This window comes from Stegodyphus dumicola, chromosome 6 (assembly GCF_044657685.1).
Source record: "Stegodyphus dumicola isolate Sdum_Otavi_A_Nest chromosome 6, ASM4465768v1".
In the NCBI taxonomy this organism is placed as follows: Eukaryota; Metazoa; Arthropoda; class Arachnida; order Araneae; family Eresidae; genus Stegodyphus; species Stegodyphus dumicola.
Window position 1 is genome coordinate 89710812 of NC_140773.1, and position 18015 is coordinate 89728826.

The window sequence follows — 18015 nt, forward strand, 5'->3', positions numbered from 1 at the left end:
TTTCTTTTCAAATCCACCCCGATCTCCTGACCACACTGATGTCTCCGATGTATGTGACAGTTCTAAGATAGTTCAAAGACACGATCTGGTAGAATTGTTAAAATGCCACTAAGATTGAACTTGATAGACTTCAATATTTTGAGTAGGTATTCAGCAACACGAAAGGGGGGAAGATGTTGAGAATGGCATCACTACGCTAACGAATCAAAGGCCAGATAGAGACTGACTTAACTTGTACATTAGTGTAAATAAAGCTTTTTAAGTTTACAAGATTTGAAGTGCTCCATTTATAAGATAGCTGGTAATTCATCGGGTAGATGATTTATGAATCCTTTCTGAGCTAGCCATTATTTGAAACGGAACGCCTTACGTAACAGCTCTGTTTGATAGCAATAACATTAATTCTTGTTATTTTGTTAGCATTTTACTTAACATTTAAATAACAAATATGAGTTTTATAAATATGTGAAATTCGTTACTGTTTTATATAATGCGTAATGATAATTTTGAATATTTCAAGTTGGAAGTAATTAAAAATATTTTGCTTACAACATTAGTATACAATTCGACTGCAGTAAACAGAATTCCTCTTTTTCCCTAAAAACAAACGCGTAGGGAATAATAAAGAATTTTTCCCAAATCATCCCTAAAAGAATAAACCTTACGTCACGAGCAGTTGCAAAACTAGTTTGATGGGCATATGTGTACATATTCTCAAAACGGATGTAAAGTCGAAAGATACAGGTTCTATACAAGAATTCTTTCTAAAATTTGCCGTAGTGAGGACAGCTAATTTCGCCATCTGCGAAAGGAAGTGACGTCACAGTGAATATGTTCTGCGTTATCAAGGTGACAACGTGAACTTCTATACCTTTCAACGCTGTTACCGGCTTGAGATAGTTGGGCGTTGCGATAAGTACTGGAAGTCTGTTTGTAAACATGCTAACCGTATTGACGACGCTCGTGGCAATATCGAGTAAGTTACTATTTCTATGTGAGCATTTCTTAATTCAAAATAAATCGGTGTTACTCAATTTCATTAATAATTCTTAAACTACTAGAATAAGTTAGGAAATAAAGTGGTGTTTAAGGTGATTTATAATTTTGGGACGATACGGCTTTTCTAATTCTCATAGGATCTAGAGAGTTTAACGTAAGATACAGTATAATGCGTTTACAAATAATATGTAAAATAAGTAATGTGAAAATGTAGTATATACTATTTGCGACACAAAAATTGCATTTTTCTTTCAACCAAGATATGGTTATTTGTAGAATTTTTTCATATAAGGTATAAATAAAATAATGGAAATTAGTATAAAGATATTTCTATTAAACATATTAAAAATATGAGATTAAACCAAAAATACTAGATGTTGGCTACAATTTGAATAAATAAAAGTTGTAAATTCATACACGAAAATGTTGTCGAAATAAAAGAACATAATTATTTCACGAAAATTATTGCAATAATTCTGTTACCTTGTGCAAGCATTAAAAACTAATGAAATTTTAAACGATATATGTATATGTGTGTGTGTGTGTGTGTGTGTGTGTCTGTTCCTCTAACATGTGTTTAAGATTACTTACCTTAAAGGATTCTGTGATGCAAGACTATACGGCAGCTATAGCAAGCAGTAAAGCGAAAATAGGTCGCATATAAGTTGCACATGGAGAACACTTCTGCAGTCGACTCTTTAGCCGCCTAGAATAGATATCCTGCTGAGCAGACTGTGTAAGACCTCAAGAACACTAGTAGTTCGACCAGTAATGTTTCATTTCAAATTTTTTCACTCTGGCATTTAGGAGGTGGCAACAAAATTCGTGCCACTTCAGGGCTTTTTCTTTCTGCAGGTTTCTTGATAAGAACATCAAAAACTGCGCCAATCTGGTCTTTCTTTAATATTAAGGAAAATTTTTAATATTATGGAACTGTCTTTTCTTAAAATACACCTCCTCTCGGAAAAAGCAATAGTTTAAGATGTTAAGTGCGTATCAGACAGATTTCACTGAATCTAGAAAATTTTCTCACTATTCGCTTTAGAGGCAGAAATTTAGAAGGTAAAGTTCACAACTTTAAATAACGCCAAAAATGCGAGTGGAACAAAGAAAACTGAAAAAAAAAGAGGGCATTTAAGGTGAACGGTAAATACGTATATTATGGAAAAGAGAACATAGCATGTATCTGAGTTCCAATAATAACTCCATTTGACAGATGGTCATAAATAACCCATTCGTCTATATATGCCTCAGCTTGCTCCTCAACGATAAAACGCACATTTAAAAAAATTAGTCGTTAAAATACCACAGTTATTTCATTTAAAGCTGGAATAGAAATATCAGTTACAGATTTCACGAGTCTCTGGCGCATCTTTTTTTTTTAAATAGCATTTAATGTTAACTCAGTCCATTTTCGTTTGCATTTAATATGTTAAATTTTCAAAATAATTTTGGCGAAATTATTATCTAGAAAATGACGTGGGCATATCTAAAGATTACAACACTAAACTGTAATCAAAGCTTTGTTACTGTATTTGCATCACCACTATATGACGTTAATGTTGTATCTAAATAGTGGCTCAGCACTACGTTTAAGGGACGGAGAATAATTTTCACATCTTTCCGTTTATGTTTCAGAGTTACAACGCCTCTGATCACATTTTCGTCCCACCAGGGGCAGAACGAACGTTGAACGATGGTAGTTCGGTCTAGGGATCGAATCCCACCCAGAGGACTGGCTGCATGGACGTTCGTCGTTCTTCCCCATGTGTAACGTGTGCTCGAGCAGTTATCCTTAGAAAGTCCTCCGCGAAGGCGGCATCCCTCCTTTTAAGTATATATCTTTCGAGTGCTTTGCCATAATTCCATTTTGCTTATGGAACCAGTCGATCAAAATTTCTGATTTAACATTGACTGTGAATAGAAAGGCCAAAAGGCGAATTATTATTACCTGTCTCACAAAGAAAGCCTAAAATGGTGCGTTTTTGTAAAAGCATTATTTGGGAAAGCCTCAAATGAGACAACGTTCGACCCGGTTTCAAAATTACGGAAACGAAATGGTTTCAAGTGCTTTGTAGTCCGCATGTGTAATGTGTAAATTTCCCTTAGCACTCGGCAAAGGTAAGACTACCTATGGGCAGATATAATTAATATCTCCAAATCCAAAAAAATTCAATATCTATATCTGACTGCTTACGCATCTTAGGAAAGAAAGCAATGCAATTGCTGTAGGACAAGTAGCAATGTTAAACACAGCTGGAAAAATCTTAACCTTCTTGAATATTTGCTTATGCTGTAGTGGTCACCCACGTATAAGCGGATGCTTAAAATGCTTCTGCACGTGATTGAAAATTATTAATCTGTTTAGCAAACATGACAGGAGTCCTTTTTGTGGAAATTCGTCACCATTTCTGTTTATGAGAATAGGTAGGTATTCTTGACATTGCTTTATCTTGGCTTGGCATTGCGAATAGACTGTCGTTGTCTTATCAACTACCATGAAGTTCGTTTGATATTAAGGTAATTTTAGTGGCTCTGGGGCTGGAGAATTTCATTTCACAGTATTCGATCTTTATATTCCGGAAAGGCAAATAAATCTCAAGATTGTTGATTGAGATTCCAATAATTTGAAGTTTTGAATAGCCATATCCATTTTTGCTTGGCGCGTGGATATTTTTTCAACAATAAATAATTCTTATAGATACACCAAAATTGTGATTTGGTGTCCTTCAAACCACCTTTGTCACTGTAACCGACTGATCGTAATTTTCAATATTGCTCTTTTACAAAATCTTTTCTAGTAAAGAAGAAAATGAAATGCGCCACACTCCCGAGAATTGAGTGTATAGCTTTTGGAGTAATAGTTACTGTGTGCTAGCTATATTACTTAGCGTGATTATTATAAATAGTAATCATGATTATTACAACGATATATTATAGATGATAACCATGTATTCTTCATCGTATTTTATGGTTAACGCGGCGCCGTGACATTCTTACAACTAAGCAGGAAGAAAGAATCATCGACACAATTATTGTCTGAGATTTTCAGATACTTCTTTGTTACGTCTCTTATAAATTACGAATTTGATGGAGCAAAATGTCGGAATAGCGTGTTATTGTCTGCCTATAACCTAGATTTCTAATACTTGAAATCTAGATGGTGGGCATGAAAAGATACAGGTGTTGTCGTCGATGTTAAACATAAGTGGCAGCACTGTGTGTAATACAAAATCAATGTGGTGAAATCCATTTTTTATTCTAATCTTTAAATGTTATTATTTTTAGTCTTTTTCCCTTGAAACTTGCATATATTAGGGTTCGCACTCTTATTTTTAATTAATTTCTCAAACATTTAGGTTTGGCATCATGAGGCGCTCTGCTAATAGAAAAGCACACTAAATTCTATATTTAACAGATCGCACAATTAATAATTTTTTTAAAAATTGGTTTGGTCAACGTTTTCAGTGGTTAAAATGTGTACAAGGTTAAAACAAAGTAGTGTAAGAACTCGATTCTTGGTGAAAGAGATAATCTCACTCCCATGTCTTTTCTGAGGGAGATTAACTGAATTAAACAGCAGAGTGCTAAATTCTTAAAAAAAAAAAAAAAAAAAAAAAAAAAAAAAAAAAATTGTTTTCATATACGTTATATATGGAAAAAATCTCTTATCAGCCTGTTGGTTTTTGAAATTTGAAACCAGATAAAATTTGCTATGTTTAGCGTACCTTTCCTCTCTAGCACTATTCGACGTGAGGTGAAAGAAAATGAATTCCTTTTAAAATATATCATGCCCGTAACTGTCAAGTAGCTATTTAGATAAATGATATTTCAGCTGTCCAAAAATCATTTTAAAATTATCCGGAAAGAGTATTGAATATCTACATTTTTATGTAAGTGTTAAGAGAGGCAGTTAACAAACTGAATTAAAGCCATAAGATTGCTAGCTCGCAGTTTTTCCATTCCAGACTGGCTGCATGAGGTCTTCTCCACTTTGCTGAAACTAATTTGCAGAAAATGCAAGGTATTTTATCATCAATAAAGAAAGGGATTTTTTTCTAATCCATCCATGAATACTACTGCATAAATGTGAATCAATCTACTAAGGTGTAGGTAATTTTCGTAATTAACACTTGTAGCACTAAAAAATACTAATTCTTCAATAATAATAAGCAGAAGTTGTAAACGTAACTGCAACATAAATACCTTGACAGCCATTATTCAGGCAAATTTCAAAATTTAGTAATAAATAAAAGCAGAATTATACCATATTGGGTAATTATCGTAACATTATGTTCCACAAATGTGTCATTTTTAATTCTAATGCAAAAAGTCAAAACCCTGTTGTAATATTCTTCTTTTTTTTTGAATAACTTTCTTTTTCAATTTCAAAAATATTACAAGCTGTTAGTATTGGTACGTCAGCGGCAGAGCATTTGGAAAAGATTTGATAAAAGTTGTTATGAATGGGAATGTTCTTAATTGGTTTTTATTATATAAGTCCTATTAAGTTTGCAACAGCTCACTGGCGACCAATAATAAAAATACACTAAACGCTGATTTTTCCGTCAAATAATGCTTTTATAAAAACATTGGTAGCATTGCATTGTCAGGTTTCCACTGATATAATTAATTTCTCTCTACAAAATATCAAAATTATTTGAAGCTTTAAGCCATTGACAGATTTTCTCTAATAACTTAGCCATGAGATATTTTCAAAAACACTGTTTTAATTTTTCCACTATCAAATGCATAGTCTCGCTCATTGTTGTTTTAACCTTTTATTTCTACCGGATAAATAATTCTGTTTTACCCTTCTGTAGTACTGAAATATAAAAGCACCTGGTCCCACCAGCGGCCGAGCAGTCGCTGAACAGTGGTAGTTCGGTCCGGGATTCGAATCCGGGCAAACGGTTTGACTGGATGATCATTTTCTTGATTTTTCCCGTGTGTAACGTGTATACGACCCAGTTTCTATTAGAAAAAACCACGAAGGCAAGCTTCCAACTTAGGAACATAGCCCTTTGTTTAAACAAACCAAACCATAAAAACACCTGATGATCGAATTCATAGGTAAACAGCCCAGTTGTGCTTTGCCTTAAACATTTCTAAACTTTTGAAACCAAACGCGCATTTTTCTTCCATATCAGAGCTTTACGTCTTAGCTTTGCATGTCTGGGCAACTCCATCGATGAAAATTAGATTTTTCTAAAGTATATGCAATTTCTTCTAAATGTTCCTGGCTTGTAAAGTAGAATAGCTCATAATAATATTCAAAATAATCGAACGTTTCTTGAAGACAAATAGAGTCGCCCATAGAATATAGTGATTAGGGAAGTAAACCTTCTAAATACCAACTCAGATACAGATATATACACACTTACATACATATATATTCTGAAACAAATAAAAGTATACATACTCATATTCATATATACATTTATACATATACGTTATCATGATAGTTAAATTTTACAAGAAGCATGCCATTGAAGTACGCGTGATCCTTAGTATAAATTAGGTACCGTAAATAAGATATAAACATGTACAGATACATTACAGCATTCGGATACAGTACGAACTTTATGTATGGGAACCTGGCACAGCATAAATAGAAATAATATATTGAACATGCATATCACACACTCTGTTGCTGACAAATTTAACTATTTTATATAGGCTAGAAGAGAAACACGCTAATGTTACAATCAAAATCGTAAAAACAACCTTGTATTTAGTGTAAGTATATTGTAACACTCAATCGATTTCGAGGGCAGCTAAAGGTCCCTCCTCATCAGGAGAAAGAAATACCTGGAATTTAGAAACCATACTTACGCTAAATACAAGGTTGTTTTTACGATTTTGATAGTTTATATAGACTTTTATGACTACTATCTTCTAGCGTCAGAAGAGTAATTGCTAATTCAGTAGTCAATTGTCTTCAGTTTCCGCTGGGCAACTCTTTTACTTTGTAGATTCTGGAAGCAGTTTGGACAGAATCTGGCTCCTGGGTGCTTGAGGCTGTTAAGTGCTGTGTGTGGACAGGAGAGCACAAAATGGTCTGGATGACCCTCCTCCCCACATTCACAGTTACCATTTTCTCTCAAGCCAAAGCGGCAGAAGTATGAAGGGAAGGGCCCATGACCAGTGAGGAAACACGTCATGTAATTGCTATAAGTTTGGATTGTTGTCTTGACCTTGGGAATGAGCTTGTAAACACGTCTGCCTGTGAAGGCTTGATCCCAACGTTCTTGCCATATTCTTAGGAGCTGATGGAATGTCCCACTCTTTAGGTCCGAGACTGGCCTAAGTGTCGGGACTTCTCGCAAAATGGATGAATTCGCTGCTTCCTTTGCGACAACATTTGCTCTCTCATTTCCTTCTATTCCCGTATGAGTGGGCACCCAGATGAGTGAGGGTCTTTGTAAAGCAGGCATGTGGATTAGAATGTCTCTAATGCTGCTGCCGATAGGGATGCGAAAACGAGTTCCAACTATCGCAGCGAGGCTTGAATTTGAGTCTATGTAGATGATATTGGGCACTGTGGGATTATTCTTCAGGTTGAGATGAGCTGCTCTGATTGCTGATCCGCCTGAAAGATAGTTTCAGAAACGATCTTTTCCACTCATACGTTAAAACTCCTCCAGAAAGTATACAGTATACGCTTCCCGTGCCCCCGGGAGTTTTAGAGCCATCAGTGAAAACACCATTTGAAAATCCCGCGTCCTGTGTTCTATTAAAGTAGATAGTGTGTACAAGGTTAGTTTTAGCAGGGTGGCAGGGAACTTGCGGTATGTGATGCTCATAATCAGTATGGATATAGATTTGTCCCCGGAGACTCATAGTGCGCCAAAGCCTGCATACGTTAACCATTGCAGCCTCTCGTTCAGCGGCATACAGAATAATTCTTTCCACCGCTGTCTTGTACCATATTCTAAGCAAGTGACATGGGATACCCCATCTTAACGAGGTATAAAACCGTGGGAATTTGGAATATAACAAAATAGAACGCATATGAAACTGGCGTTGCTTGACTGAAATGATTATGAGCGGGGTTGCCAGAGTTTGGCACTTTCTGAAAATTTGGCTTCTTCTACTAAGATGGTTGCGATTACGTAAGTACCACTAGGAAAGTAAATGTGTTAAAATAACATTTAATTTCACATTGGTGTATATATCATATATTGTCGTATATATCACATAACACATTGCGTATTTGATCTTTCTACAGAAAACTGTTTCGCGCATTTTGTCCGGTTGCGGAAAAGATTCTGCGTTTCTGCTGTTTTAAAAAGTTGCTCATTTCTTTTCTCTGTCTAATCAATTTCTGGCCACTTCAGTTTTTTTTTTTTTTTTTTTTTTTTTTTTTTTTTTTTTGTTGTTGTTGTTGTTGTTGTTGTTGTTGTTGTATGTGTGTGACGGTAACTTCCTATAGTATAGCGCTTTTTAAACATTTTTCATTCATGACATCTTTTTAACATCGAGATTTTTTCACAACCCCAGATATTATATATAAAGGTACAAAAATATTTTCCCATAACTTTGTTCGGTAAGAAATGCACATATAAAAAGAAGTAGTTTTGGTACTTTTCCGTTTTGCCGGCGCATAATGGTACAACTGATGCCAAACAGGATATCTTCGCTAGTAAGCTTTTACGCTTCATTTTCAAAACAAGTCGCAGCTATTTCTTACCAGATTGATTGTTTCTTTGAATACTGGCATACAATTACATACAATTTTTACCCGGATAGTTCAATTTTATGCCATTTGCGGTAATTAAGACAATTAGGATGCAATCACACAGTTCACCCGAAGGCGAAAATATAGAAAAGGCAAAATCAAGGGTTAAATTCATCAATTCTAACGAGAATGCACTAGCGAAGTAAAGCATTGCGGTTTTATATAATTTCTGAGTAAGCTATCCGTACGAACTGAAATAATCCTTGCATTTAAACTTGTACTTCAAATTAAGATTTAACTTGAATGTAGATAATGACTGAGAGAATTAGATTTTTGCAGCGTAGTTTATGTGAGATGAGATCACTTGGGGTTACGTGATACGAACCGGCGAATCAGGATGTTGAACCATGAAAGAAAGCATAGTAAATTCTTAAATTAATGTCTTTTTATAAATTTATTGTCTTTATTTATTAGCGTTTTACAAAATTTTAAACGATATTAAAATGTTTATGCCTTCAAAATAAAAAATTCTTAGAGCTAAATTTTTCATGTGCATACTGTTTGCTGTCGCCAACAGAGTTTGCTTGGCGAGATTTGCGCCGGCGAAGCGGAAAAGTACCGTAGTTTTAAGTTTTGTTTCAAATATAAAGAAATTAATGAAAGAAAAATCAAGTCTTAAAGAGAGGGATAAGCGTTTTTTGCATAAAAAATTAAATCTTGGTGCAAAATTTGACATTGCTGAACATAAGGAACCATTTTCAACGTTATTTGGATTTAATAAGAATTAAAGTTGAAAAAGTGGTTTCACTTCAGTATATGGTGATGAATGGCAGAACAACAATTAATGTCGTTTCATAAATTGTTTGAAATTCAGTTTTAGCTTCGATCCAGAATCCTGTCAACGTTTTTCGTTAAAACTCAAGTGTTGATTCACTCAATTACTCTACAAATTCATGTTGGGCTATTATGGTATGCGATTAATCTCATTAATGCCAATCAAAATTTTGTTTTGACACCTAGATAATTTTTTGAAATTAAAAATCGATATAATGTATTTGTAAGACTGTTTTTAGAGTTTTTCAGAGATCTATATTTGAGTGATCTATAAAAAAGGTTTGCAGTTCGTTTCTAAATTATTTTTTCTCTATTTTAAAACTGTAGATAATGAAAATCATTTTCCACTTTGTCTCATCCTATTCGATGCTGATCTTTTTAAATAAAAATATTCAGTTTTAGCATTCGAAGCAAGTAATGTATTGCTAATTTTTCCTTGAAGAGACAAGTTGAGATTGTTTAGATTCTTAAATATCTGAAAACCAGCACAGCTTTGATAGCCAGCCATAAGTCGTTTTCAAAAAGCGGAGAGATCAAATTTTTGTTCGGTCACAAAAATAGCAATTCCGTCTTTTAATAACAATTTTAAACTTCCTCCTCTTGACATTTATATGTAATAAGACTTATAATTAATAAGATGCTATATTGGATTTTCAGGCTTTTAAAAAAGTAAAGAATAAGGTTAAAATAAGGCTTTTATTAAAAGCTTAATAATTTTGAGAACATCCTGAAGCACATTGTTCAGTTATGTTGGTAATTATTTCCTTGTACGAACTAAAAGAAGTATTGTATTCACGAAAATTCTCGGGAATCTTATTTCAAAGAAAATATCCATTTTGACCGCCATCGAATGCGAATTAACATTATTTCTACGTGACATCTGTACGCAAAGACGGAATAAAGGACTCTTTTTCCCCAAACGAATTATAAAACTGATTTCAAATTGATTCAGAAGAAATTTTTTCGTTGCGTCTGTACGTACGTGGGTATGTATGTATCTCGCATAACTCAAAAACGAGTACACTCAGAACCTTGGAAGTTTTGAATAAAGGACTGCTATAACATGTAGTTGTTCACCTCCCTTTTTGGTTGCAATCAGTAGCATCAAAAGTGTATATATATAACCCATTCTGTTACTTGGCTCTGAATTTATTTTTATTCCTATATGTTGGTAAATTGTGCATTTTTTTGCTTTAAAAAGATTGAATTATATTGTTATTATCTTCCGGTTAAGGATTTTATGCCTTTAATTAATCTGCATGCAATAATTGTAGAATTATCTATTTAAAAGTTTAAGTGAGGTTAAGCAGAATAATTTTCTTTTCTTTATTGTAGCATCTAAATTGCTTGCATTTTGAAACATAGAAGAGTGAATTATGTCAGTTTCTGCATCTTCAGTGGCGTTTTGCCGAATGGGACGAAAAGTAATCTTTCATTTTTGTGCACCGAAAAATTTGCTATCTTTCACACTATCCGAATTACCCTTTTTTTTGCGTAGAAATTAATTTTAATTGTAAGAAAAGTTTGAACTATATTTGGTATTTTATATTTTTCAGTTTTTAGTAAAGACATTTTGAGGTTTTATGTATTTTTGCCTTGGCGTGAAGTGAGAACTGAATTAATTGAATGAGAAATCCATCTCTAATGAAATTCGAGGAAATAATTTTAAATGAAATGTAGCAAAAAATGCGTATAATTTAGTATTCTGTATAAGGAAGTCATGTGGTGTACACGTCAAATCTTTGTTTTTATATAAGGAAATCTGGAGAGATTAGACAGCTTGTAAAAGTTACATGATTCTTTGCCGGCAGCTCAAAAGAAGCTAAAGAAGCTATTTTCATCTCCCTCCTTTTGCACCATCTGCGTAGTTTTCCCATTCTAAACCTTCAGTTTTGAAAAATTCGTCATTTTTACCGTTACATGTGTTTCTTTCTTATGTCTTCTAAAGAACGACAAAATAACAATTCTTCGTCTATGATTGATTCACAAATGTGTATCTGCTACACTGACAAAAATGAGTCATTTTGAAATAGCAACTATTTTCTCCAACTGAATTGTAAATTTTGGGCTTTCTTTAGGTAAAATAATTTTGCTCGAATTAACCGTTGCTTATTTTAGGAATTCGGTTAGCGACAGTATCGTTTGACAAAGGAATTTTCCTGATATTATTGCTGTATTTTACGTACGTGAAGTATTTATACCATTTTAATAGCAGCAGGTAATTGCTTTATTGGAGCTAGAATTCCTTCTGGTACGTGGAGAGTACCATTGACTGCCCAGTGGTGCTTCAGAGGTACGTGGAATGACGTATGGTGCCTAGAGAGCCATTATCTGCCAATAATTTTTGCAGTCTGATATGAAACTTCGTAAGACGCCAATAAATATTTTTCGTTAAGTCTTAAATTTCTCAAAATATTGGTTTCCTCTATTTGAAGATTTTTAGCATTCGTTCGAAAACTCTTTTGGTCTGTTGACATACGAGGGATGCTTGGATACAAGATACCTGTTTAATTTTCTTGGTTTCATAGTCTCTATAGCCAAAACATTATTGAAAATTAAACAAAGAGGTTATTCATTGCCACCAGAGTTGTAGAAAATAAAGCTAGAATAGAGAAATTTCCCATCATATTTTTCATTTCGTACTTTTATATACTTTTTTAATTAATCGATTCAGCTTCAAGAGGCTTTGTAACATTGTCATTACTCAAGTTTAGCCATTTATTTAAGCATCCGTAAAAATATTTCAAATCTAAAATGTAAATAAAATAACATGTCATAACTTTGCCTATAACTGCAAATTTTAGCGGAATGGAAAATAATGCATTGTTCCAGCGATATAAAACACCCGAAAGTATACGCTTTAAGTGAAATTTGTTGCCATACATTTAACAAATGCTGAAAATTATTTCAGGAAATATAACTGAATTTAGTTGTTAGCCAAAAGTATTAACTAGTAAATTAGTACCAGAAGCCAAGTGTATGACCGCTGAACACTAGTAATTTGACGGACTAGCTGCATAGGGTTTCCTCATACATAATTAGGAGTGAGTTTTCCTTGGAAAGTTCTCTAAGAAAGAATGTTTCGAGTTTTCAGACGGTCTTCACGTGTTTTGCATTAATCAGTTAATCAAATACTTTAGTGCAGGGGTCCTCAACCTTTTTGTCCCTAAGAGCACATTCTGGAATCTGTTGGACGGCCGGCACCATTTACTTTTTCAAAGTGAATTTATAGTTGGATACATGCACATAGAGATCAGTCGCATTTCGCTTTATGCTGGTATCTCTCTCGGGCGCAATTTTATTTCATTAAAAATGAGAACTTTCATGTAGAATTTTATTCAAAATTAAAATATTTTTATTGTGATCGCAATGCGGCGGGCACACGTTAAACGATCGGCTGGTGCCTTGGTGGCCGTGAGCATAGGGTTTGGAACCCCTGAGTTTTGAAAATTTTATCCAAAATAAACACCATTTGCTTAATCAAGTGTACTAAAAAAGACTAGGAAACGTGAATAAATTGTGGATTACTTTAACCAGAAAAATTAGTTGTCTTTGCGTAAGACTAAAACTTGTGAGCCCTGTAGAGATCGTCTGCTTTTTAGTACTCTTTTGGTATTTCTCTGTACAACGTTCTGTTTTTCAAAATTGTTCGGTATTTATTTACGGCAAACACTCGAAGGTTGTCTGTTCTGAGATAGGGGGATGCACGGAGGACTTTCCGAGAGAAACGTATTTACTTTGTTCATTGGATTAGATTATTTGAATATGGCAAATTCCACGGTCTGTCTCCTTAAGGGAGAGATGTCTTTATGGAGGATTTCCAGAGGGAAACTACCTCGTACTTACGATACGTGTGGGAAAAACCAGCCATACAACCGCCCGTTCCCGTAGGTTCGGACCCAGGACGAGCTACCAGTATTCAGCGGTCGTGACCATTCGGTCACTAGTGGGGCCTTTATTCATTGGGAGAATAATCTAAAAATACATAGTCAGCCATTCCATTAAATTACCAAAATAACTAATAGCGTTTAATGTTCTTATTACTTCGTCACTCATGAGCTTTTCTGACACCTTAAGTAAAACACTTCATGAAAAATTGGCGAAATGTAGTTCAGATTTTCAAACAGAATGCGGTCTTGAAGAACAACAAAGCATTAGAAATAAGATAACACTTTTACATACGTTTTGAACGTTTTTGTTCTCATTTACTATTGTACCGCCAAGTTAGCAAAAGAATTAAAGGGAATATTATTTAGGATTGAAGCCTTTTTTTTATTGCTCTTGGTGTTTAATGAATACTTTATTATGTTAATTTATATGAGGTAATAATTAATTGAATAAATGTTTATTTAATTTTCCAGCTTTTTACTCAGCAACTAAAGCTCAGTGCGGTGTAGATGCTGTGCAGTGTTGCTTAACGGAATTTTTGGGTTTTGTGAGCCCCTCTGGGATTAAATTGGATGTAGAGAAAGCGTTATCAGCTTGCACGTAAGTATCAGTTCTGCAATATTCTTCCCAGAGTTTTCACCTTAAATCTTTTAGGAATAGATGAATTTTTAATTTTTTTAAAAATTTGTTGATCATAAGAAGTAATGAAGTAATGAATTCATCAGTGTTTGACACGATTATGTGACATTAAATAGTGCGGCATGCTCCTTTAAATTTGTATAATGTGCATCTTCAAGTCAAGTGGAACATCTTATCAGTTTTTATCTGGGTTACATCTTTTAGATTTTAATTTAGAAACATAACATTTCTAAATTTAAGACTTTTCCAGTATCTGACTTTAAAAATCTAAGATTCGAAAATCCAGTCTTAAGCAAAATATAACTTGATTATATGGCAGACGTCGAGCAGAAATTTAACATATGCTGTGCCTCTGCAAATTCTCACACCGTTATAAAATTAAATCTATAGTACATGTATGTAATGCAAATGTGAGGGTTTCTGTTATTTCTTCTTTTGCTGTAATAAATCTGTGTTTCAAGGAAGTTGGCAAACTTACATGTGTGACATGTTCATTTTCTGTTGCTTTTTTACGAAATTATCAATACGATTAGCAACAAGATTTCAAATTTGCGAAATGAGAGAAAATCTAACGTCCTTAGAGCGCATCCGAGTTAACTGCATTAATTTAATGATAGCATGTCAGGAAAAATCGTAACATTTTATTATATTGCAGAAACATTAAGGCGTGTTGTATAGAGCTAACAACTTTTATATTGATTAAATCTTTGTGGGAAGAATAAACTTATAATCAATACAATTTTCAAATCTATATTAAAGCCGCAAGAGGAAAGTTGTTTTAATCTAATAACAATTTTAAAACTTTGAAATGAAATAAAATGATTTTATACAAAGGAGCGTAATTTAATTTTTTGGAGATGAAAGAAAAGCCCAATCTCTTCGCATTATTGGGTATATTTGTGTTAACGGGCAGCCATATATCGCTAAGCATAAGCTTTTGCGTTAACTCTAAACTAGACAGCAGCAATCCTAACATTTATAGATTTGAAATTGATTATTTTATTAAATATAGAAAATATTTTTTAAATAAAGACGCATATTTCATATTTCCCAAGAGACATAAAAGTGCTGATTTAATTTAACATTACCAAAATGTCTTTTATGCAGTCGCCACTATGCGAATTCGATAAGACAGGAATTTTGACGGCGGAGGGCAGTGCCAACACTTGTATTTATTTTGCGTGCGTATCAATATCATTAACGTTTTACAGAGGGCGTTTAGACATTTTTAGAACAATTTCAATAAAGAATTAAAAAGCAAATATTTTGAAATAAAAATTTGTGGCAACAGCTTATTTGAAATAAAAATATAGTTTTAGTTTTTCTTTCAAGATGTGGCATGTAAACAAGTATGGGTTGAACAATGAGATTTTTCGCTTTCCGAAGAGAGATATTCTTATTCATAATCGTTGTGAAATTCATGGTGTTAAAACTTGAGTGGAAAATAAGCAACATTATAAATCGGAAGGGGAAAAAATTGGTCATTACTTCTTTATGGAGAGAGGACTCCAAACAAATATCCGAAAAAGGTATGTTTCTAAAGTTTAACCGTTGGTAACAAGATAATCCGCCGGTGCAGAAAGTCTTAAATGCATCTGTAGCAGCTTTGCTGTCTGCATAAGTGAAATAAACCAACTTGAAAAAGTATTATGTTCACCAGCTTTTGCAGGCAGCAGATAAATGGAAGTACACTATGATCGTTGATGAAGCAGGGATTTACTTAAATGACTGCAATAAAAAAAGGCCTATTATCGAAAATGAAAGCTTAAAAAAATTACAAAGCGTGTTCTGTCAATGCAAAGAAAGTTTTGATAAGCGATTTGTTTATCGCAGGATTCTGTTACATTGGGGAATTAAAAATAAGAAGAGTAGAAAAGAATGTTAAAATCAACTGAATATATTATCAAGCGAAAGTTTTAGGTCTGATATTATTTACAAAAAAATTCAATTTCTTTATTCCAGTGACTTTCAAAGACTGAAATGTCATCAAGATGAAACAACAAGTCATACTTCTAAAAGTACCGCAGTATTACTTGAAAATTGAATACTGATGTAGAAATTGATTATGTATTTTTTCAACGTATTCCTGTGAAGATTCGTGACATTTCATCAATGGGCTATTGTGTCCTTGGTCTTCTAAAAGAGCTCTTTCTAAGCGCAAACCCACCACGGGTAATGGACTCTGGAACATAGTGGAAGAGGAATGGAAATCAATACCCACAGAAATTTAATGAAAAGCCCTTCTATCATTCAAATCACAATGCAAACTTACTGTCCTGAAAAAAAGCTATAGGATCAAATATTAAAAAAAATATTTACATTTTAGGCATTTATTGGCCCCGAAATCGTTCAAAAAATGTATAAAAGCATCTATATTTGTTGTTAACTTGCATGTATTCATACTAGATAGCCGCCAATTCATCCTATGAAGCAGGTGACAGGTGAATGCAGGGCCCGGACACCCGGACGGCTTAATATGACAAATCGGGTGTCGTCCGGTACCCGCACCTATTTAGAACAACACAACCCTGGCGACTTCCTGAAAGGGCTGCATCGGAAATATATTAATGGAGAATATGTGGTATTGACGTGGCCAAACAAGGGCGTGTGCATATATATGCTTCAGTATACAATTAATTAAGTTTCATACATAGGTACATTGGTGGTATAGGTACATTGGATACATATGTATATTGGTCTAAGGGGTTAATGAGATAGGCAAACAATAAACACTTATACATTAAAAGAAATGAAACACTGACGCAACTGGCGCAATAATGCAGAAGATGACAATTAATGAATACACGTAATCGTGTGACAATTAATGAATACGTAATCGTGTGTCATCCTATATGACTATACATAAACTACTAGAAATGATATGCATAAACACATACAAATGATGGCGATAAATGAAAACACATAATCATACATTATTCTACTGGACTATACACACATCAATAAAAATGATACATACACACCTATACGTTGACAGAAATGATACACTGAGAATGAAAATTGTGTATCAGTGTGAACGATGACAATTAAAGGTTACACATATTCGTGTATTACCTTATTTGGCTATACATATATATTAGTACAAATGATACACTTAAAGACTTATACTTTAATGGAAATGAAATACTGAAAATGGCACTTATACATTATACGATAGATGAAGAATAATGGTAACACGTAATCGTGTATCATCCTAAGTGGCTATACATACAGTAATAGAAATGATACACTTATACATTAATATACATTTACATAAAGGATAGGGTTGTGGTTAAGCCGAATCACACAAGTCCTGGCCTAATGCTTGCAGTCTGTCCATAATACTTTTGAGTTTTTTAAGTACCGCTGGTTGGCGAATGAAGAATCTTTTATAGGCTGGATCTGTGTTATGTGCCACTGTCGTGTTAGTGGGCAGAAGGTGACATAATGGTCCGGGCTACCTGGCTGGCCACACACACAGATGTTGTTTGTTATTCTTCGATCTAGAAAATAATCGGGGAATGGACCATGACCCGTTATAAATCTGGTGATGTGTGGCTGAGATATCTGTCTCTCAAGGCTGACTTTGTGAGCGAATTCGTAGGTCCTTCTTCCTTGCGGAATAGAATTCCACTCTTCCTGCCATTGCTTGAGTGCGGCGTTTAGAACAGCCTTCGTTACATAGGATTTTGGTAATTTTATTGCCAGTTGTTCAGCATCGAGATTGCTCGCGGCTTCTTTGGCTAGTAAATCTGCCTCCTCATTCCCCTGGTGTCCAGCGTGTGCTTTAATCCAGAAGATGAGGATGCGTCCTTCGTACTGGTGCAGGGTTTGCTGAATGCGCCCTATGATGGGCGACCTGTGAAAAGGATTCCGAATTGCATGAATTGCTGACAGGCTGTCGGTGTGTATTTCTGCGGTGGAGTAGCTAAATTGACTCGCTGCTAGGATTGCCTGGCGTATGGCTTCGGCTTCCG

The 18015-nt window shown here is 34.3% G+C and overlaps 1 protein-coding gene across 1 annotated transcript in view; it reads left to right on the forward strand.

The window, feature by feature from the left end:
- Window positions 1-716: 716 nt before the first annotated feature.
- LOC118186557 (uncharacterized) overlaps window positions 717-18015 on the forward strand; it is a 32221-nt gene continuing 14922 nt past the window's right edge. Inside the window, exons 1-2 of the mRNA XM_035356665.2 lie at window positions 717-976; window positions 13876-14002. Of these exons, the coding sequence (XP_035212556.1) occupies window positions 940-976; window positions 13876-14002 (164 nt within the window). The 5' untranslated portion in view covers window positions 717-939. The remainder of the gene's footprint in view (window positions 977-13875; window positions 14003-18015) is intronic.